Consider the following 25,810-nt stretch of genomic DNA (forward strand, 5'->3'; position numbering starts at 1 on the left):
GAGATCGGTTGGAGGAAAAACATAAAATAAAATTCGTTCAAAAACGCCATTTGTTGTTTGTTGGTAAAAGTTTTTTTTTTCTTCGACTAAATAAAAATGTATTTTTTTTCATAATGCCAAATTACATATAAAATAATAACAGACGATGGAGCGTAAAGTGAAAAAAAAATAAACAATACACATAAAACATAATATATGGCAATTAAACTATACATAAAACGACTTTGTACCAAATAGTGATCGATCGATAATAATATACACACACACACACAGATTTAAAAATATATTTTTTAACATATTATATTATTATTAGATATTAGATACTATAGGTATGTACAAATTACAATAATATCATACAAACACTGCATGACTATAATATACTATACGCAGCTGAATGTAAAGCGATTATAATATTAACATAATATTATACACGCAATATAATCTCCTAGAATTATATGTAATATATGTACCTAAAAGTCTTAAAATCACAATCTTTATATAGATTTATTAAAATCTTTAGATATACATAAGAGATGCGAACTGACGATGATGCGATATTCTCGAAAAAGGAAACATGCAAATCGACAGCACAACACATAATATCATGTATACGCTGTGTATTGTATCGTAGGCTGGGGATTATTCTTGGCGCGAGATTATTCGATTTAAACGTTTTAATTTCAGTCTGATATATCAGTTAAAAAGCGCCGTTCTGGTGACGTAATAGTAAATTTCTACCCAACAAGAACCCCCAATTTTTTTTTTAAATCCCTAGAAAACAAGCCCCCGTAAAATATTGAACCCCGAGTGCCCGACTATATATAAAAGAGCGCGCCCGTGAACTATATAATATGCTATGCCTATCCCTACGCTTCAGTCGATCCGATCTACGAATAAATAATAATGATAGAAAAAAAACACGAAAAATAATGAGAAATGTAGGTATATATAACAAAAACGGAAAAAACGCGATCCGGACGGCCGAAATAAAAGTTGCACGTACCGGCGCGCGCCTTGATCCGTGGCGCCGCGGAATATAGTGGTCGCGGTCATCATCGCGAGACTAGGTAAGCGGACGCAGCCACCACCAGCAACGTTACCGGAAGTAAGCCCCCCGCGGACCCTGCTGACCCTTCGTCGTCCTCGTCCTCGTCGTCGAATTCGTCGTCGTCACAACCGACGCCGTTGTTGTACCTATTCCGGACGTCCGGCTGGTAGTCTGCGTTAGCCATCATCATTTCTACCTCGGCCCGGTCCGGGTCCAGGTCGAACATCTTGGGACGGTGTTTTTTCCGGTTCTTCCGGCCGCCGGACTTGTTGCCTCCACCGCCACTAGTGCCCCCCTGCTGCTGTTGGAGACGCGGATCCGCCTCGCCGCCGTAGCACAGCCTGACCATGCGCTCCTTCTGGCGCAGACAGTCGACCGCTGACTTTCCGGTGCACCTGCACCGGTTCATCTTGGACGCCTTCTCCTGCCGCTGGAGTATCTCCACCGAGTTAAGGCACCGCTCTGTGCACGCCACGCCGAGGAGCATCCGTCTGCAGTACGTTTGATAGTAGCCCAGTGCCGCCGAGCACACCGGGTCCACCGTGCACACCCAATTGGCCAGCTCACATGGCACCACCGTCTCGTTCTTGGACGCCTCCATCACAAATGGCCGACACACCTCCACGCGGGCCTTCATCTCCTCGCAGTAGCGGTCCCGGCACGTGCACTGTAAAAATCCGTAAGTTAATTATTATTACCGGCTAACTATATATTATGTTCGTGATATTATATTGATTCGATATATTTTGGTTATGGTATTGGCGGCGGCGCTCGGTGGAGGTATATTTGAATCACGTGATTCACAAAAATATTAATGGGCGGGTGTCCTATAGGTAGGTCGTATGTAGCTATGAAACAAAAAGGTAGTTTGAACAATTTTTAAAGGTTATTTAACCACCATATATGAATTCACTATTTGATGAGCAGTGAACAAATGTTTAGGATGGGCGGTGTAAAAATATTAAAATATGAGAGTCGAGGAAAAAATGTTCAAGCCGCCACTGTTAGTATACACATAAGTATTGGGTATATTATACATCACGTTAAGTACAGGTTAGGTGTATTATTGCAGTATTATAGGTCAGAACTGGCTTTTCAATATGTATTACTTTATACAGTTTTTTTTTTTTTTACACCATTATATAACAGCTTGTTTATAATATAATATAGTCATTCACTCCCTATATTATGCATTATTCTGTTTGTAATAATATTTATTATGAACGTTTTAAATTATAACGAGGTCACATTTTTTTCACAGTTTTGTAAGCGTATGCTAAAATTGTACTAAACACCTAATATAGAGAGTAATAATTTATCACGCTAAACTTTTTGTATTGTGTCGATAAAGTTATTTATTATAATATATAACACGCCGTTTCAGAAAAATTGTCATTTTTTTTACGCGAAAACGATATAATATATATAATGTACAATTTAATAGAATGTGTGTGTTTGCAGAATTTCTATACAGTCATATATATATTTTGTAGTCGATACATACCGTTGCAGTATTTATTATATACATAGGTACATTATATAAACAATAATTTATATATATATATATATAGGACGAGTGTGTTAATCGCCATAAATCAAACCCCCTCTTGAAGATAATCGACCCCAGAGGCTAAAAGCACATACTATAATGTGACGGAGCGCGCTTACTTATTTTATTTTTTTTTAATTGAGTTTTCAAACATATTTCACGAGAATCGCGGCGACGGGTTTCGTACTCCGCAATTACGAATTCGACGATACAATTTCATTGAACTACATTTTTTTTTCTCTCGCCCAATTAAAATTTCTGTTTCGAAAACATCTGAATCCCGGTTGACGTTAAATTATTCGCGTGTTTTTTATATCGCGATGCGAACGCCGCGGCCGGAACGCAAACACGTACAGTCGTATATTATATTGCTGGCTGCAGGTACAGCACGAACAAACAACTATAATATAATAATATAATATACCAATACGGCTTTAAAATAAATAAGACTTCACCGGTGACTTTAACGAACACACCGCGTTGTTTCGCATGTATATTATGCTGTATGGGGCTATACATATTATTATATATAATATGGTGTATAAAAAATTCCGATATCGTATTTTACCGTCGTTCCCGCGACGACATTGCGCATAAAATATCAAATCTACCCACGCGGTGTTCGCTCATAAGTATAATAATAATATTATCTTTGCGTCGGACACGAGACCGATTCCCTGACTTGAACGAGGACGCATTATTATTATAATACTATACATGGATTATAGGTACATTGGTTTTGGCGGAAATACACAAAAATAATCGATATTATATTATATTCGAAGATGTTCTTCGTTCGCAATAGCCCAACAGTATAAATCGTATATCGAGGCTGTGAATTAATGGATTTGCAACGTTTTATTTTTTGCTACTTTGTAGAAAGAATTAAGAGGACTTATACAACCGCATTACGTGTTGTCTCCGTCTTACAAATGTATACAACATAGGAAAAACTGTTTTGCTCAGGTAAGAACCACTCAGGCCGTAGTCCGAGTTAAGCGACCAAATGTTCACACTATAGAAAGAGGAGAACATTGACTGTGGAAGGTTGTTTTTAATTTTTCGATATCACAAATACGAAAAAGTTTTTATTGTTTGAAAATTAATTATTTTTGAGTTTTTCAAACTTGAATAAATCTTTTTTTAATTTTGATATCGAAAAAATAAAAACAACGTCGCACAGTAAATGTTCTCCTCTTAATTGTATTTTTTTTTTTTATTGTTATTATTTACGACATGAAAAATATTAGTTATTTGGTCGCCATTATTCATAACATTAATGTAACGTTAAATTACGATACGAAAACCTCAGAAATATTAACATGTATATAATATATACTATATATACTATATATAGATGTAGATAGGTACTCACGTCCAACATCCGTTTGCCGTCCTCGGTGGATATGAGCGCGACCAGCGCGTACAGACACGATTCGGGGCACGTGGTCGCGTCGGCCTGGAGCATCCTGTCGCACTTGGCGAAATAGTTGTGCAGTGCCATCGAACAGCCCGGGCCAAAGGCGCACTTCAATCGCACGTCCTCGCACATCACCTGACTGTGGTCGACCACGGCATTAGTGCCGGCGTCCACCAATTCCACCAGTCCTTCTCCGCCGCATGACGCCAGCATGCCCGACAGCAGCAGAGCGATTGTCATCGACATGGTGGCAGTGACGTGGATGGCGGTCATCTTCACCCGCAGTACTGTTACTGCAAAACAAATGATGTACCGATCAGTATAATTTATTTGCAGGTTGCGTAAAATCGCGGCTGTAAAATTACACTTTTTCCCGGGGGTTATCGTACTATTATAGTGAGTTATTACTCATTAAAATTTATAATTCGCTGAGTAAATATATTATCTACACCAGCTACGATTAAAAATATAATTTGTATATTTTATACAACTGTGGAACGGGTATTAAATAATAATATGAATTTAAGGGTGCCAAATAAGACCGAATCAATTCAGTGCGAAATGAACCTCTTACTGAGTAGGTACCTATACCGTTTATATCATGACAAAGTAGGTATTAGGTATCGTCCGTAAAGACCACTGCAGTGTTGTAATAGTTTTTTTCTGTATCTCCTTCACCTCCGTAGCATATGCCGTAGTCCTCCTGCACTTCTGGTTGGTTGATTTTTGTATTCTATATGATATATAATATGTATATGCATATATGGTCGACAGCCAATAAGAAGTGGAGAACTACGATATACCTGGTGAAGTAAAGAGCGCAGAGGTTGCGTATCAAAAAACCCATCTATAGATATACCCATAACCCATCTACTTTGTCATGGTTTATATGATGGGGTGAAAACGGATTGAAATCCACGGACAATCGTTTCATGGTTTGAGCTATTTTATTTACCAGTAAAAATACAATTATCCGTGAACATAAAACAATTTTAACACCATCATATTATTAATATTATAAACGTATATTAACTGTTGGGTATACTTTTAAATTATTGATAAATATGCCACCGTACTAGTTGAACGTGATGATATACATCGAAATGGTTACAACACTTTATAATATGGTATATAGTGAACAAATATTGTGTAAAATGGGTATTGCGAGGTACGGCGAACATATTGACGAGAAAATAACGTTTTACATAGTACAATATATTTTTAACACCTATGTTTCTACTCAATTTCAAATTGATAACAATGATAACTGAACTCTGACAGTGGAATAAGATATGTTATCACACAAAATTTAAATAAACAAGAAATTGTTGTTATTTTACAGCTCATCTGTAAACTTTGTATATATATATAGGTACTGAGATACTCGTAGTTATTGTATGCGGCGGCCATTGAAGATTGTATCAAGCCCTAAATTTCGATGAAAATGTGCATAATTCCTTTCTGCAGAGATAATATGTCACGGATACCATATTAGGTACTTATATCCCTCGTTATATCCATATACGTATGTACAAATGTATCTTCTTGTATGATATGTCATGTGTAACTAAAATTTTTAATTTGGTGTCGAATAAATATTGTTATTATTATTATTGTTTCAGTTAAAATGATCGTTCGCTGCAGATGTCGAGTTTGAGACATTTCACGTATCGCGACGACCTATATGTGGCAGGTACCTATAAACCTATAATAATAGCTACTTGATACGTAAATCTAACCAATGTAACCAGCTGCATGTTAAAAGTCATAAACATCACGTATGCACTCGGGCAGTATATAGCCATATAGGATTAGTAGGATTATATAGGATTTAGCCGACTTATGTACAAAACCAGATTGTTTTTTATTAATCAATCCAGTATCTCTTATACTAATAATATACGTGAGTAATGAGTATAGAATACTATATAATATGTAGGTACACTATTCGCTGAATGCGGAATGATAATATTTTATATTGAATCACTGATCCGTTGTCCAATTTCGCGAATTTCTCGTGTACAAAACTGCAGTGTATATTAAGCGATATACCTATACTGAACGTAAATGTTTTCCACTGCACACGCGGAAAATAATAGAAACCAAACGACTTCGGAACATTGTTCGTTCATGAGTTTACCTACCGCACGGCCAAGGCACGCACGTAAGTCACGAAAACGATATTATTTTATTATACAGACCCGTATGTGCAGGTTACCTACGGTCTATATTAGGCGGTTTGTTGTAGTAGTTTGGTCTCGTCACACACGAGAAAAAAAGACGGTCCGAAATCGGATTCGTCGTCGAAAACGAAAGAAAAAATTCACGAAACCGATAAAAATGCCAACCGCGCTCTCATCGACGCTGCGCACGACGACAATCAATGTCAAATCGATCGTAAATCGAAACTCGCGCGCATTAATTACAAAACATCGACTATACTACTACAGGTATAATATTATATTGAATCCGTGAGTCCGCATAACAACATATTATATAGAATCTAATATATTATACGATCGTAAATATAATAATGTTATGAATGTGATAGACCTGCAAGGCGCATTTTTCCACGGACATAAATCTGAAGCTGGCGCAAACTCCAATATAAGACATCGTGATGTATAATATACGGTTATAAATTGTCTTTTCGGTTTTTAAACGAATTCGTACGAGTGTGACTGATATCTATATACATGTCCATTGTCGACCCCTCCGAAACTTTGTTATTTTGTTGACTATTGCAGGAATATTTGTTGACGTGTGATTTTAGGAGACTTAACAGCTGTGTTATCCGTAACGGAAATCACGCTACTCCAATTCGGAAATATCGAAAACGGTCTCACTAAATACCGATGCGCATATATTATTATAATTTATAGGCATATTATAGGTATTTGGTATATAATATGTATAGCACTAAAACAAACCCAACTCGGCTGGTATTAAAATTATAATTATTTAAATATCAGTGACCAAACAAATTGTATATGCCACAACCAGGCAGAAAATCGAATAGGTGGGATTGAACCAAATTTGGTTTTAAAATATATACCAATAATATAATAATAAGTATATTATTATATAATATGTTTCTAAATAAACAAACATTTTTTTCTGGGAGGGGGTTGAGCGCCTTATTTCAGAGCCTTCAATTCAGTGGCACTCCCTCACTACTGATTTATTTATTTTAAAATCTCAAAAACGGCACAGTCTTCCGTCGGAAAAACTGCGCGTAAAATGTAATTTTGTCTTCTTCGACAAAATGTGATGACAATTATTTTAATTGTTGTGCATGCCAACCAGCGAGCGCGTTTGTATGGGTACTATAATACGCATTCACATACAGCGAGGAATACGTGCGAAATGGACGCGCGCGAGTTTTATTATATTATTCACGTATTGTCTGTCCGACGCCATTGTGCAGTGCGTGTCGCGCATCTCGTTTCTCGTCGACTGCAGCAGCTACCTGAATTATTGTTATTATTATTATTATTATTATCGAGAGTCGTGTGCGTACATATTTATTATTTATACAATATCAGCTCATATTATATTATATTATAATATTATTATACATGTGCACTGGAAGCAGGACGAGGGCCGAAATAAACGGGGAGCAATCGGACGAGTACCTATATATATAGGACGAGGATTTATCTCTCCAAATCATGACGTTATTATTATATTAATATATATATATATATATATTATGTTATACACGCGTGTGTGCGTATTATATTATATCCGTTTAATTTGTTTGACTTGTGCACACACGTAGGACAGTAGTGTGTATACACATACACGTGCAGGGGCACTACCGGGCGCGTTATGATGTGCATATATGTATACTATATAGTGTACAACTACTGAGCAAACACTACACGAGCGGTGAAATCGAATACACAACAGCACGCACGCCACGCCGCCGCGACGGGCAATACAATATTATTATGCAGTCGAGCGCGGGGGCGGACCTATCTACGTATATTATTATTATTATATTATGTTTGTTTTCGTAAAATACACACACAATTTTTTTCATCCATCGAGCACCTATATCTGCAGCAGTGCGCACGCGACCCGTTGTCTCGTCGTCAAACTCGTCGTTTTTATTTTATGAAATATAAATATATAATATTAGAAGGGCACCAAGGGTACTATATAGATATCACTCGTATTTATTGTATTTACCAAATATTATTGTATTAAATCCACCTAAATACGCATCGCAGGGTACCGGAAATCCCCTATTGTACGATATATGATGGGGATGCGAGGTCGAATCGCACTTAATAATAATATAATATACAATACCTATAATAGGTTTACCGATATGAACAGAAACGGCGATCGAGTTTCTCTCGGGTTTGAAAACGGGAACACCAGTCGACTGAACCTGCAGAGGTCCATTAAACCAAGCTTGGCGGCCTGTAGGGTGGTAAAGGGGTCTTCCCTAGATTACGCGATACGCGTTCTATAATTTAATAGTCATGTATTCGGGGGGACTGCGGGGGTGGTTTTCCGGGTCATTCCCTCGTCATTTTTTTTCTCTCAAAATACTTTCCTCTCTATAATCAAGTCGGTGATTTTATATGACGATCTATTTCCAATAAAAACAAATAAATATTCCGGATGTGAACTACACCTATTTTAATACGTTGACAAATTATTATTTTACGTATCTATAATCGCAGTTAGAGTGTAAATTTTACACGGCAGCTTTCTCTCCGCGGTTATCAACGATCGGCGAAACTCAAATGTTGAATAATTAAAAAATATATAATCACGGCACCTATAGTATAATATGAACAAAATAACAACTGTTAGGTAGGCCAGGTTATAGGTATAATAGTATATGTCATTTATACTGCAGGTACAAGACTCGGAAGTTCGTCTAAATCTTTAGAGTCATAAAAAGTTATAAAATAACGTAGGCAGTAGGCACTCGTATATTTGTTACGGTGTACAATGGGTACATAAAAATTATGAACATAAAACTATACACCGGCTATGCCGCTACATGCGTATATATGGCCGTTTAATATAATAATAATATATTATACGATGTGCTTGATTTAAGTTGTTTTTAATTCACGGTACACCTACCGCAGAATCTATGGAGAAAAAAAAATTATCAACGCATTTTTACGATCCGAAAATAATCGAAACGGTTTAATCCTTTAATTATTGTCTTTTTCGTTTGTAATATAATATTGAAACAGCGCCGTCGACCCACCCGGTGGAAACATTATATGTGATACGGGCGGCGTCTAAAGGAATCCAATTATGAACACTAGCTATTAAAATTTAAAAATTCACAAAATCAAATCAAAGCCCGCATAATTTATGTCATGGTGTCTGCTGTACCTACGTACATTATTATGGATACAGTAAAATCTCACGGGGTTAGTTTGCATACAATGGATCAATGACGTCAAAATTGCTTAGGTGTACGTACTACCTATGTTTATAAAAACTTTTTATGATTTTTTGACTGGATTTGATTGCACAATATAATCATTTTTTTTATTTATATTAAGCGTTAAACAAATCCTATATTAAAACACAATAAAAAATGATTTGTATATTATGAAATGAAAATTCAAATTAATTCAATATAATTTATTATAGGACTGCGGTCTATGTACCTACATTTAAATAGACAATTTTTATTATTATTATTAAATATTTTCATGTTTAATTATAAAAACTATGGGATCCTACAGTAAATAACGAACAATGACTGCATTTAAATCTCAGAGAAACGATGTGAACAAATCGTTCGCACTGCCCGCTGCGTTCTCTCAGATAGGTATTATACAAGTAGTGTAATAGTTCACCGCATATAATATCGCAGAAAATTTTACGCTCGCCGTTTTAGTGCAATATTGTTCGTCGAACGGAGCCGCGCCGTCTATATATATGCATGTACAATTATTATGGGCTAAAAGACGGATTCGGGCTGAGAAACAATGCAACAGAAAGGAAAAAAACTCCTAAGAAAGAGGGCGGTGAGCTAGGGGAGGGGTTGGGGCTGTCACGTCACAGTCGTTATAATATAATATCGTATTATAATCTCCAATTCTCCCACGAATGCGTCTCTGCAGCCGCGAGCGCGGGTTGTATGCGAAAAATATAAAAACCACCCGCCCAACGTCCGAGAGAAAAGAAATAACGACTATGCCGCGTACACAGGTGGCACATTGCGGCGCGCGCATTCAACCGTCATACCCATATGTGTGTGTACTTATATTATATTATATACCATGGTCGTGCAGACCTGTCAGACCTTTTCACCTGTCACCCCTCCGGGCAGCTCCAACCAATATGTGTGTGTATACATACATATAATATGGTACGCGGTAATCCGTCTCGGATTACCCCGCGTGGAGGGACAATAACAAGTGACGAGGGGGGTGGACCTTTGAGAACGAGCGGGGAATGAAAAAATCACGTCAGATAAAAAACTGTGTCCCGAAAAAAAAACCAGCATCGTTGCCGACGACGGTTGCAGTTTTATGTTTCGATCAACTAAACGTACATATTTTGCGTAGGTACTATTAAAATATTATCATGTATCTATATATAATATAATAATATTATGGTGACTACGTTGTACTGCAAAACGTTATAATATGATATATAAACAACTTTATTAATATAAAATATAGTAAAAGTCCGACTAAAATTATGTTTTTCAGATTTTACGGTGAGTACAACTAGTATAATATATTATCCTATAACATCATAAAACCTATAGCTCTAAACCGCGGAGATGGGGCTCTGTCGGTAACACAGGTATTATAATACACGTAATATTATTTTATTAAGTTATAATCCCAAAGTGATATCCCACGTCAAATTCCAGTGCCCGTTCGACCGGACACGATCGCAATGTAGTTTTCACGTGCGGGCGAGTGCGAAAACGCGTAGTTTTTCGGTTCGACGAACTGCAGCGGATGTTTTAAACCTATACATTATAAATACAGGGTGATTCTCTTTTCGTGGAACTGGACAATAATAATATATATTTTGACCGATACAAAGTTTTTTTCAATTTTTTTCAATGTTTAAGCATATCCAATTTTACATTTCCCTATGATTATAAGTAATTGTTTTTAAAATTAAAAAAAAATTATTAGTGGGTATTTTTTAAGAAATGGCCCGGTTTACGACTGAAGAATTATTTTCCTATATCTAAGCGCGTCGCTCGCGGCGGCCGTTTTCGAGAGAACAAAAAATTATACGTTTTGCGCGCATCATAGGTATTATTGCCGGTTCATTCTGACTGGTTAATTTCCAAATGTAAAATTTTAAATTATAACTATTAACTTTTTGCAGCAGCAGCAGTGCGAACGCCACACGAAGTGTCGTAAAATATATTACGCTAGTACTTCGTAGTATCCTTTAATAATAATAATAATAATAATAATAATAATAAAATATCATAGATATTATGTACAATACATAAGTACAGTAGAATAGACGAGTTTGAAACCGGCCAGTAATTATTTCCTCACCGGACGGATTTAATGTTGTTCACTTATTCAATGCGTGTCCCATATTATATTATGTATACCTATTACATACTATATTTGTGCATGTAATTGAGTATCTAATCGTAAACGGGAGCGGTTTAGGAAAAATTCTGAAGAAAACGCGAAACGTATGGGTACATTAAGATCCTCATATGTTATAATATGTACAATTTATACAGTATATGTAGGCAACACACGATTAATGAAATTACCGCGAGAGGAGAAAACAAAGATTTTCGTAATTATGTGGAGTTCGGCTATTCGAATTCCGCTACATTATAATAAAGAGAATATATATTATTTAAATATTTGAAATAATCGGCATCGCCCCGGCTAGTGGCGCCGAGATTTGTTTTTGGTGCATACGTGTGGAATCGTTTTGCTTTTGACATCTACGAGCCTATACACAGTTCGAGACGGACATCGGAACAGGTTCTATAATATTATATTATTACAGTGATCATAGATCCGTGGCAGGCAGTTGTAATATACATAGTATTATATATAGTAATAGCACGTATATATTGTGTATAATATATCGACAAAAATCGTTTAGACTAGAAACAAGTTTCAGAATTTTTCAAAAAACCAACCTTCGTAATATAATATGGTCTATACATACACAATAATAATAATATATAAACACGATAAACTCAAACCCGAATAAATTAGTCGAGGTTTTTTTATTTTATTTTTTGTTGACGTTTAATTCGAAATACTAATTAGAATTTGTCGTCTTCGATTTAATTAGGTATTTAAAAATATAAGACGCGACGTTAATATTTGTTTCGTCTGACATAATATTGATATTATTATTTATTATACATTACACGTACAATTTTATTCAAAAACACCTCGCAAAGTAGCAAGACGTGCAATAAAATATTTAACGGACTATTTCCAATCGGATTACACCAATCTATATCTATAGGAGGTTGTGAACAGTGATCCGATAGACTTATCTGGTGAGCGATTGTTGGCTGGTAAACCTATAATATAGTACCTATATAATATACTATATACATAAGTACAAATGTATGCAATTAGGAGGAGCTCTGCGGAGCTATAAAAATATTTTATACACTTTTCGAATAGGTTCATTAAACGGTGTTTTTATTACTACATATATATACTATCGTCGTTGGTACCTTATATATACCTAATATTTTATACCCCACCGGTATACGTGGTCCCCACGGCGTCGCGGAATGACGGTCGTAATCTATTTTTCGTGTTCACAATAGTAACAGTAACCGGCGGGTGGGTGGTGGTGGGGTCATTAAAATCGGTATTTTCAGCACTACACCCCCGTTACCTATACATACGGAATGCATTTTGTATAGAATTCAAAGGAAGTGTGCGCAGTGTCGTTTGAATAATGGAATATTATAGTCGGGGGACGGGCACGGTCCGAGAATCGTAAAACCGTCAACCTCACGGCAGACCCTCCGCTGTTTCATATAATGCACCTAAATATATTATATTTACTACAATATAAGCACAATACCTTTACCTATACGGTTGATAACATTACAAAACACTATATCCTATGTAGGTAGGTATATACTATATACCTAAATATTGGACGTGGACGGAAATATAAAGAGCTGTCAGCGCACGGACCAGTCGTGATTTGGCGGGAACTATGATTTTATTACGATATGTATACAATAATAATATTATCATAATATCGGTAATGATTATAATTGGGCAGACGTCTTCAAACTCCGCTGCAGTCGTTAAATCGCCCGCAGGAACCCGCGACCGACCGGAAACGTTTTTTTTCTTCTCTTTTCTTTTTATTTTTGGGACACGGCCGCCGCCGGCTCTGTCGTTAAATGCCACAATATTCTATATAATTGCTCCGGAAACATTGAGCGTCTCGCATCTGCAGGATTTCGTTTAAAAATAACACGTCCCGAGCGCGTCGTCCGCAATCGGCTCTGTGCAGGAGTAGCTGATAATAATAATATTATAATATTATTATTCAGTTTCTCAGCATTGTAAATAACGACCTATGTACGTGGCAAAAACACGGAAAAAACCTTTGCAGACGATAAGATGGATCTACAGTAAGTTATAATCGTACCTACTCCGAGTGTTATATAGATAGTATACCTATTATTATTACATTATATATAGAGACTCGCGGTACTGACTTTGTGCGCACGCCACAGTGCTGCTGTTAATACAATTATTACGAAAACTTATTTTATGTACTATGCTATAATCAAGTGTTGAACTATATAATAGATGATTATACTTGTTCAAATCTTGAAACAAGAAAAAAAAATAATGATCAATTTTGTTTGAATGGGTACTCACAATAATATTATCAAATCGAACGATGGAGCGCTGTCATTATATTGATATCATTCCGACGGATTCTTTTTCGGCAACGACAAACGGTGAGAAGTCAACGATATTTAATTCCACGCTCGCACTAATATTGTTATACCGTCGACGCGATTTTCGATATATTTTATTATTCGGCCGATGAAATAATAATAATAATAATAATGTTATGAACGACGTGCGACTTAAGAATGGTTTTTTCACGCGATGTCACAAATAATAATATTATCGGTAAAACTGTATAAACACGAAAAACGTACTCCAGTGGACGCGGAGCGCGATACGCACAGTATATGCACACGGTCGACGGCTGACGACTGTCGACTGGCTCCGAAAATCCGAAACGCGGCGAACTAGTGCGTGCGTGCGTGTGCGCGTGCGTGAGTTTCTCGTATTATTATTATTATGTGTGTGTGCGTGTGCGTGTACCTGCCGCCGACATCTGCCCGTTCGTCTCTCCTCCCCCCCCCCCCTCACCCCGATGGGTCACCACGACGTGATCGAGATCTACACCGTCCTATCGTCGTCCTCCTCGAAGATCCTGCGCATTCGATCCTTCTCATCCCCCGGTCCTCCGCAAGCTGTTCCCGTATTGTACTCGACGCGACTGCTGCACTTTGTCCTCGATATTATCGTCCTGCTCTTAATTAGAATATCGCGGAGGAGCAGGACTGCTCGTTGGCCCGTTTTCGATGTACGTTTCGCCGCCGCAGCTGTCATGCCGACGACGAGACACGAATTTGTCACGAAAATTATTCGACCCGATCCCGACGGCGGTGGTGACGTGTGAACGACGTGCACATCACAGCATACTCCCCGAGCATAGGGTTGCCAGATTTTGAAATTACCAAACCGGGACGTCGTAGTGAATAGGATTTTTTTATTTGATTTGCTTATAAGGAAATAGGTAGGTATATCCTTTTATTTGTTTAAATACAATTTGTTTACATTAACTTACTACTATAATAAGTTATACCTAATATTCATACTTTTCGTTTGAATGAATTTTAAAAAAAAAACGAGGATAAAAACAATAATAATTTATATAGTATGAATAATCATTTTTAACTTAGTAACTTGGACCTTGGTATACAAATTATTTATTTATTTTTGTGGGTTTTTGAATTCAGTATATTATTATTTATTATACATAGAGTAATATCACTGATGATATTATATTGGCTTATCGCCCTAGTCAGCTACCAGCTAGTTTTAAGCGATGCGAGCGCAAGTTCTGCGAAACGTGTGGAGGAGAGAAAAAATGACAATACCTTCGCCTACCGTATCTAAATCTTGCCCAGCGATATGTAGATGACGCAACTGAATTTCCATTGTGCAGTTTCAGTCGGGACATTTAAGTCTTTAGTCTGGACAGAGAGGTTAATAACGGTGACAGTTCCGATTTATCGGGACGGATGACAACCCTACCCGAGCAATGAGCATTGACTTCCATACGCTATACTCTGATGTTATGTTCTCATTCAGTATTAGGCACTGTTCACTAGACGTCTAGGGTCGCTTGCATGTTTTGTTTTCCGGGACAAACATTTTTTGTGTAATTTGTATGGAAATAAACCGTACCACTCTCTCTTGATCAACTGCAAGTCTTAACGCACTATTTTTTCTTCACAATTAGAATGCCACTCACAACGGTTAGCTGCGGCATACGTTTGTAAGGCGAAAAGTAAAAACTAATTCAACGTTCAAAATTTAAATGAGTGACCGACAAAATTATCGATTAGCGATAATTATTGTTAACAAAAATTGTCGAGGTGGCCGAACATGAAAACAACGAACAATATGTTCAGTAATAATTATTGCCGACTTCAAGCTGGGAAAATAATTTGAAATATATAGTTCGTCCGACAATCAAATAATCAACTTGAATATTTTATTATTAATTAATAATTATCAAAACGGTAATGTTTGTCTGCAACACATGTTTAATAGATCTACAATAATAATATGACGTGGGTAATAAAATCCTTCATATAATATAAATAATATTATAAGATCTTTCTTATACGATTATGCCACTGCAGGAGGATATTTTATTCTTCGTTTCAATTCCATTTTACACATTTCAAAGTAGAAAATTCCCCAAAAAACAACGGAAACGAGAAACATATAGGGTTTAGGTTAACCTTACCTAACCTGCAGGCTACAACATCAACCATCCAATTACAATAATAATTTATAATATTATTAAGTGCCTTTAAAAAAACTAAATTTTATACATAATGTATTAATTTCTACATAAAACCTAGGTATACAAATTATTTTGAATAATATGCAATGATTTAAAGTGGTGATTCACTATGATATATTTGAGATTTTTTTTTATATCACTTGCAACATGGCTATGTCTTATAATTATTTACAACTGGTTTTTATTCAAAAACATTTTTTTGATTTATTTTTTGCTTTATTACATGGTGTTAATATTGTCATATTACATTTGTTAGAAATGTATACCCTTTCAACGGTTTATAAATATTCAATACAATTTTCGTTCAAATAATAATACAAGAGTGGTTTGAGAGTGTCTTGTTAATATTCTTAAAAATATACTTGAAAATATATTTATAAATTATTATTTTATAGTTTTATACAAACGTTTATTATGCCACGCATTATCAAACTGTATTCCTGTCCGACACTCAGTTCAATAAAATAGACGCCCAAATCAATTTTTCAATAATAATTTTCACATATTATGTTTAACCTACACAGTTTCTAATTCGTATGCTAATCGATCCCCATTAACGTTCTCTCGTGTCTTACTGCCAAAACTGGCGTCCCACACAAACTTAAGCACTGACAATTTATTTTATTCTGTCCCTTTAAATACAATTTAATTAATTTAGGACTAATGCTTATTTATTTTTAAATATTACTGTTATAAAAATAGTATTTAATTTCTTTTTTTTTGAATTATTTTGATGATTGATGAGTTTATTAGTAAGTAATTAAATATTTCTTAAAAGTTGAAAAATAAATCCATTATTATCATCCACCTACAAAAAAACCCAACTATCTAGTTTCTATCTTTTGAAACTATAATTTTTGTACTTACCTATATAATATTATATACATACACCCTAGGCCTATACTACCTTTATTGATTTATTAATATCTACAAAAATGCATATCTAATTCCCATGTCCTAATGTCCTATATAATATATATAACAGTATAATATTATGATATAACAATTATAGTCTGCTTTGCGTTAAGTTTAGTAGTTATTTTAAGTTTGATTAGATTGAACCAGATTTATATACCTTCTTTATATATAATATATACCTTATTTATATACCTATATTACTTAATATTTATTAAGTTGTTGAACAAAGTACGTGTAAGTACTATTAATTGCAAAAACACGTTATTTTGTGTATTTGGCAAGTTGGCCAATTTAATTTTACTTACACTTGACGTATCAATAGATCTACCCCCAAATAATTTTAATACCACATAATATTATACACTGCGCATTACTACATTTTGTAATTTATTATTAAACAGAAGTTCAAGTTTTGGACAACAATAATATTTCATCGTGTGCTTAAGTGGACGCCCACCCCGCTAGTATGTGTTGTTTTCGTCGCACGAACGTAGAACGTACCTAGCAAATTTGTCTTAAGCTGAACCGATTTTGTTTTGTTACTTGTTAAAATAATTACTGTGAATTCACATATTATATTATTTTCTGTATTTGTATGTTTTTTTTTGTTTTTGTATTTACATTTTTAAACAAGTTATGACTTATAAATTATGAGTATATTAAATATTATAGTTTAATAATGCCCATAACTCACTTTGTTGTAAAAAAAATCAACGTATAAACACTTATGTTTTAAATTGTAATCGAATAGTGGGTGAATTCACTGTAATACTATAAAAACGCAAAATTGGTTATGCTAAGCGAAAATTGACTTAATCTGTTGAAGATACTGACATTACATTACCTTGGTACTATAATATTATAACTTTCTGCAATAAGACATAGACAAAACACGCGTGTGTGTAACCCGCCTCAACAGCTTTTAATCCTAACAATTTTCCAAACGTTTTTACACAATCTGTTTTAAATTTTTTACGTACAGACATTACGTGCAACATGTATCGAAAAATAAAAATTTTTCTGAACCTGCTGTATACATATAAAATAATTATGTTATACATTATATGCTGCGGAATTGAACGACATACATCCAATAATCCGAGGATTATGCGAATTTTAAACGGATTTAATTCTAAAGCGACAAAAACACCGCCATCATTTGTCGGTTTGGCACAAGAGAGAAAAGCTTGACCCGTACATTATAATATATTATTGTATACATAAAAAAGGCCATTATTATAAAATGTAATATTTTTTTGGTGTTAGTGACGGCTTTACACGGCCGTGGACAGACGGTAATCCTCTCAGAAAGACGGCATCGTTTATCTGTCATTGTGCGTTAAGGAGAAAACGTACGCTTATAATATTATATACATAGGCTATAGTATTATGTATGGGTGTATCTCACGTGTGAACTCGTATTCTCACTTAAAGTGCCACATCGTACCTAAACCCGAGCATGAAAATACATATAAGAGACGCAATATATTGTGTATAAATTAAACATATTATTTACAATTTATTTATTTACACCATATATTATATTATATATGCAGTTGTTTTAGAATTTAAAGTGCCTACCTATTTAATTGTATGGTTTATATATATGAGTGTCGTATTTTTTAAGCATGCTCACCCAATTTGTGTGCCTAAATTATGCATATTATATTCAAATCCTGATTTTTAGAATTTTTAAATACCTACACCCGAACACCATATATTTTCCAATACTGAGATTTTTTGTACCACTTAAGGATGACCCTGTGACAATACAAACGTCTGTCTTTCAACCAGGAACGGGGGGGGGAGGGGTTTCACTTTTTTATTATTTAGCTGCATACATTTTTTTCAGAATTTTGATGTATAAATCAAAATTCAAATGAATAGCTGTTGTGTTGTTTAACTTTGTGTACTAAGTATAATATGTTTATGGTAATGGTTTAAGTAGAAACGGGTGCTTAGGTTATTTTAAAATCTTAGTAATTAGTTACTAATTACTATTGATCTATCAATATAAATGATTTTTTAAAAATGATCCAAGTAAAATAAACACTACATTTAGTATGACATTTAGTAATTAGTTTAAATTTTTATAAAACCAATTATTATTCTTTGTATAAACATTTTAATAATACAGAAACTCCTCATTAGAATTTTGATTTAGATACATCAATATTTTCAAGAAAATTATATCCATTAAGTAATTTTCAATAAATTAGGGGGGTCCTCATTTGAAAAAAAATAAATTTGTATCGCCACATACACTCTACTAAATAATACAAAAAATATCAAGAAATTAAAAAAATAGTCTTTAAGTATAGGTACTTACTTAAAAATTCTTAAAATCAGAATTTGAAAAAGTGTACTATGAAAGGGAAAAATGAGGGTGAGCATACATAAAAAATCAATCTGTATAGCTTCAAGAATGTTTATGTAGATGAAAAAAAAATATTACGAACGGATAACATTTGAATTACTTTAATATAATATTTGTCTTTATTTTAAAGTAACTTCCTAAATATTTTCAATACGTGTTCAATATAATAATATTATGTTTAATCAAATGACAATTAATGCGTATAGAAATAATACTTTTTAACGAATAGCTCGCATCGCAATATCTCAAGTCCACACTAATATTATATACTATAATAGTATAATGTATATATTTCATTGCCGTCCTATACCGAACCCAACTAAATAATATCACACTTTAATAATGTCGTGTTTAAGACGTCAATACGACGTGACAGATTTTTATAAAATCGACGTAGGTACTTATACAGAATAAAATAGGTACTAATTAGTCAACGTCAGTGGTTTATTGTGTGATTTATCGAATGAACATTATACATTTCGTTTCGTGTGTAAGGTCTCTATTTTATGTATACCTACATGTAATATTATATTATATTATTCCTACATCTATTTCTGACTTCAGTGTGGGTATGCGCGTGTCAGGTACCTAGCTAGTACATACTCGTTAGAATAAAAGATTTGTCAGACGTGTGACGTGGCTGACGTAACAACATTTCTCCAAAACGTGCAGTCTCCGCGTTTTACTGAACGGAGAAAAAAAATTATATGAATCCTGCTCGTACCATATTATTTACCTGCACTATTGTACCACGTGAAATGTCGATAATTTACGGTAGTCTAAATAATAATGCACAAGTGTATTATGTACATATTATTAGACATATAATATGTATACGTATGAGATTTTAATTGCATTCGGTCGCACTGTATAGCCGTAAAAACCAATACGCCTATAATAGTGATAATGCATTAATTCAGTCCGTCGCGTAGTTAACGAACGCGCGCATTTAACAGTAGAAAATACGAATATATTATTACTTTATAGGTATCTGGTATCTGGTATACATATATAATAATATATTAGGTGTACGTCTGTATACTGCAAGCTGTACAACACGTCTTGCATAATATACACATGCGTTAAGTATATATATACCTAATAAAAAAGCATACGTTATGACGTCGTGTCCGACACATATAAAACGGTGTATATACCTATAGGGTTTTCGGAATAAATTTATATAAACGCTTCGTCGGAGGCAGAAAAAAAACCGGGATCGTTCGGAACGTCGTCATTATACAATCTCGACGAGACGCTATAAACGGAAAATTGAGATGTATACGATCGCGCGAGAAACGTCTTATTATTATCGCGGCAATAATCTCGCTGCAGCAGTTCGTATTATTATTATTATTATTATTATTGTTGTATACATACATAATATTATATTATTATTATAATACACCCGTCGTATGTACGAGGCGGAGCCGGTGCTGCAGGAGTAACCGCCGCGTTGACGGGGGTGGTGGAGCGGGCGCGAGGGAGTCGAGAGATGTGGCTGTGGGATATACGAAACGTCGTCGTCAGACAGCTGCATCGTTCGTATAAAATGTATTATTATTATTATTATTACTATTGTCGGGAAAGAAAATCGTGCTGGCGGAATAATCAAAAACTGACCCACATGTTGCACCCCAGTATCGAGCATTATAGGTACTACTGCTGCTGCTGCTGCTGCAGTGTATAATATCGGGATGATAATAAAGACTTCTACGCGCGGGATTTCGTAAATTTTGTATAATATGCATTATCTTTCCTCTACCGCTCGCCCTTTCCCTCTCGCTCGCTCGCTGCTCATTATAGGTGTACGCATGCATTGTGTGTATACACGCATTATATTATACACACGTGTGATGTTCGCCTTCACCTTTTCTCGTCCGCCCCGCTGTGTCTCGGCGGTGAAGACGGCAGCAGTAAACCGAAATCGACGATATACCTACGCTGTTGCCAACCCGAAGAAAAATAAATACACAATATACACACATCGCTGCACACGCACACACACACACACACATTATATACATAAGTACGTGTATATATATATATAGTGTACGGTATATACATAGACATAAATCTACTCATATATAGTAGCCGGTTTGGTAACTCGGCGCAATTATAACCCTGCTTACGAGCCACCGCGGCGGTGGATGCGGAGCGACGAAAACGTGTTCGGATAACAGGGTCTTGGTCTTAAGTTTTACTTTTACCCGACAATATACAATAAAATGTATAATAATAATGTGCATAATATATGGTGCACTTACCTATATATCATGTCCAATGATGATTATGTATACATACGAAGGGGTGGCAGATACATAACAAAGTACGGGCAGGTTATAGGTGTGTGTGTGTGTGTGTGTGTGTGTGTGTGTGTGTGTGTGTGTGTGTGGTACGTACCTACCCAATAATGTACTATGTATAAAATGCAGTTTGATGCACACGCCCGGAAACGGTGATTATATTATTATTTTACCGAACAAATAATAATATTCCACGATGCTGCAGGAGTCGTAACTTTATTACGGAAAATCGAGTGGGCACATCTCTATAATAATAATAATTCCGTTGCAGGTGAATGTGAACGTTTAATTATTGTATACACAACGAAACACAGGTGCGGTAGATAGTATTAATTTTTCGGATTATTTTTTCGTGGCTCGGACGAGTATAACAAAGGAATATTTAACAATTAACTTTATAGGTATAGGTATAATATATAACTTAAAAAGTAACCAAACTATACCTACATACCTCCCATATTATAGTTTATAAACAATATAATAATTCGAGTGATCACGTGACATGTTTAACTTGATTGATTTATTATTTATTTGCAGAACATAAAAAATAAAAATACGTGTCGTCATTTACCGTATAGTAGGTAGATATTATATCCTTTATTTACCTACTTCCAAAGATTTATGGCTACTTTTTTCCTTTTCTTTTTTATTCCTGTACAGTCGGAAGCCGACCGAGGAGTTTATCTTTTCTATACATCTCAGCGGCGTCCTCGGCCCTAAATGTTTCGCACTTATTCCATACGCTTTTAAAACGCAATCCATTAAGGATACATTTATAAGCTAAAATACCTACATATAGGTAGAGCAGTCTCGCCGGCCACCATTGTTAAAATAACGCATTAGCCGTTTATCATTTTTACTCAAACTATAAAAAGAGTATCCTATACAGAATACGATTCGACACAAAGATCTAAATGAAGATATCCGTGTACAATTCGCATTACGGATTCGGTACATTTTGTAACCTCAACTATTTACCTTTCAGACCATTTTGTAAAATAATAAATCACTGTCGGGGACGTGCTATATTTACTCCCTCGGGGAAATCGTATTCTACTTCAATACATCGAAACCAGGATGTAGACGAGTAGGAATCTACACGCGCAGCACTGCAGTATAGTACAGTTTTACAAAATATTATATGTTAAAATATATAAGTACATTATCCTAAGTTCACACAATCCAAAAATCATCTAATATCTACGCTATAACGTAAGAAATAGTATATGTACAACATGCTCGAGTATTATATTATTATGACCCAATATATTATCTTGTCACGACGTGTTTATACACTATAATAAATATTGAGTAATTTTACATAGATTTTCGGCTACGCGGGATATAAATTATTATTGTGTATAATACATAATAATATACATATGGTAAAATGCGTGATAAACAATATCGTTTTACGACACTATATAGGGTTTCGTTGTTGTTTAGTTCGACCCCAAAGGACAAAAAATATTGACTCAAAGAGTGTGTAGGTCTATGCGCAAGTATAATAAGAGCATGCACGCGGTGCGAAGTGATTTCAAACAAGTCAACAAAATGTAACCCTATGAAATATTAGTGTTGCGAGCAATAAACGTGTCTATAATATATTATAATATATATATCTACCTATATATCATTACGATAATGTCATTTCTAGGAGAAGACCATACACACGACACACTCACAATAAGTGTACCCATAATATATGTGTACATTTCAACGTTTTTTCTCCGAAGTCAAGGTCATGACGTGTCGTACGTGGTTTTTTCACCCTACATATATTATTGTGGATGGTATATTATAGCGGTGGCCGTCCCGCGGGCACCTACCTACACAAAAGTATTTTGTCGCGTCGTTCGGTCGCGATAATAATATAATATATTATATACGAAGCATTATATATATCATACGTATTGTATAATAATATAAAAGAGAGAATAAGACCGAAATGTGTTTTTTTTATACATATTATATACCTGCCCGTGTACATGTATGACAATACACTTTGGCGTCGACGTCAGCATTGTGTGTGACTGCAACGCGCGTACCTGGCCGGATTATATTATATTGTGTATAATAATAAGGGGTGCAGCGACGACGATGGTAATAATATAGTTGCGTATAATATAATATAATATCGTATATACGATCGCCGAACAATAACGGACTGCTGCGGCCATAATACCCGACGACGGGACTTTGCGCACAGGTACCCACCCCCGCGGAGCTCACGATGACGTGGTTGTCGAGTGTGTGGTATAGAAGACCGCGTTTGATTGGTCGTTCGCCGATGCAATATTGCCGACCGTGGATATCTCACGCCAGCAGGTCCTCCCGCGCGGGACATAATAATAATAATAATAATAATAATAATATAACGACCCGACGGTATAAGAAGCTTCGGGCCGGGCAAAAAAACTGGAACGAATAATGTTTCTGAAGAATTCGAGACGCGGGCGGTTCACCGAAAAACAAAAAAAAATAGTTACTGATCAAAGGAAATCGAATGCCGTCCCTGCGGGTGCGTGTTAGGAAAGCCGGCGAACACTGCTGTTGGAAACCGACGGTTAACGCTCGCGATTGGAAGGTCGAGGGACTTAATAATATGGAACCAAAAATAGATGAAATACGAACGAGGGGGGGGGGGAATGAGAATGAGAGCAAATCGATGACATGACAGCAGCAGTACAGCACAGAAGATAGGTACTGAGGGAAAATGTGCTACAGAAACAAGACTGTTATAATTTATAGATCAGCGCAACGAACCTAAATTATAGGCGATTTTCGTGTAAACCTATAATACAAGTTACAACAATGCAAACAAAATGAAAATAAGACGCGCATGACAATAAAAACCGATTTTGGTTTAACAGAGATTAACGTTTATACTGTAATATTATTATGACAAAAAATTACTTCACCGGAACGGCTAAACGAAACAGGCCGTCGATGTGTACCGGAAAAAATATGAAATAAATACCTACAAAAATACAGTAATGTTACGGGCTTTATTTTGGGCACCATATTTCGGCCTCGCAGATTTTTAATCTACCGCACATACGTGCGGTAACATATTATTGTATGTTATTATATTTTAATAATTTAATATAGAAAAAAATTAACACGATTTGAATCTGATCGACAAAGGGTCACTTTTTAAGATCCACGAGCGGCTTATATAATATAATAATAAATTATTTGTTCCTATATTTTGTCGTAAAGTCCGAATGGATTTTGTCCGCTGAATACCTCCACTAATCATTATTATAATATATACGTTCAATTAAAAATAATAATGAGCAATAGTAATAAGTTATATGGCGAATGCGCACTGTTATTTCTCGCGTGTAATGTTATAATATAACAAGACAAGTGTGTAGGTATATACCGTATATACCTATATACCGCCATACCGGTTCCTTTTGAACTTTATAATATTTATTAATATCGCGAATAGAGACAATCGCAATTAGTTAGTCATGACTGGTGCACCGGTTATATTATAATACGTCGTGTGTATTATTAATAAATAATAAATAATAAATAATAATATGGGTTTGGTTACTTTCTTCGCTAAAAAAAATTAAATTTAAAACCACATAATGTTATTATTATTTACGAAATTATTACAACATGTACAATTATCGGACACAAGACTTGTAGTTTTTTAATGTATTAATCAATTAACAATGTGAATAAACTGAATAAATTAATAAATAACAATACAGTATTTAATGTGTATTTTCTCATTTCGCTGTTAACTATAATTTTAAATTTTGGTACTCATCATTATTGCACTTTACACGCATATTATTGTTTAGATACCTACCTACAAGTTATAATCGTTTAGATTATAAATTGCTTTTAATCGATATGAATTGACATGGGACATAGATAGAATGGTATATCTGATAGATAATAAGTAGAAGGATGGCCAAAAAGCATCGGAGAAGTGAGCCAAGTGGCGACAAACATATAATCACGGTCGAGCAGTACATGATTTCTCACAAATAAGGAATCCACATGTCTGGGACTTTTTTTACTAATAAACTTCCCCGGGGGGACGGAGTGGCCGAGCGGACTAAGG

The 25,810-nt window shown here is 35.2% G+C and overlaps 1 protein-coding gene across 1 annotated transcript; it reads right to left on the reverse strand.

Annotated features, from left to right (window-relative positions):
* Positions 1 to 274: 274 nt before the first annotated feature.
* LOC132939041 (growth arrest-specific protein 1-like) lies at positions 275 to 14,247 on the reverse strand. Its single transcript, XM_061006037.1, has 3 exons — positions 13,884 to 14,247; positions 3,973 to 4,310; positions 275 to 1,715 (listed from the first exon to the last, which is right to left on the reverse strand). Exons 2-3 carry the CDS (start codon positions 4,288 to 4,290, stop codon positions 1,053 to 1,055), a joined length of 981 nt encoding a protein of 326 aa, XP_060862020.1. The 5' UTR covers positions 4,291 to 4,310; positions 13,884 to 14,247; the 3' UTR covers positions 275 to 1,052.
* Positions 14,248 to 25,810: the final 11,563 nt, after the last annotated feature.

This window comes from Metopolophium dirhodum, chromosome 2, assembly GCF_019925205.1.
Source record: "Metopolophium dirhodum isolate CAU chromosome 2, ASM1992520v1, whole genome shotgun sequence".
NCBI lineage: Eukaryota > Metazoa > Arthropoda > Insecta > Hemiptera > Aphididae > Metopolophium > Metopolophium dirhodum.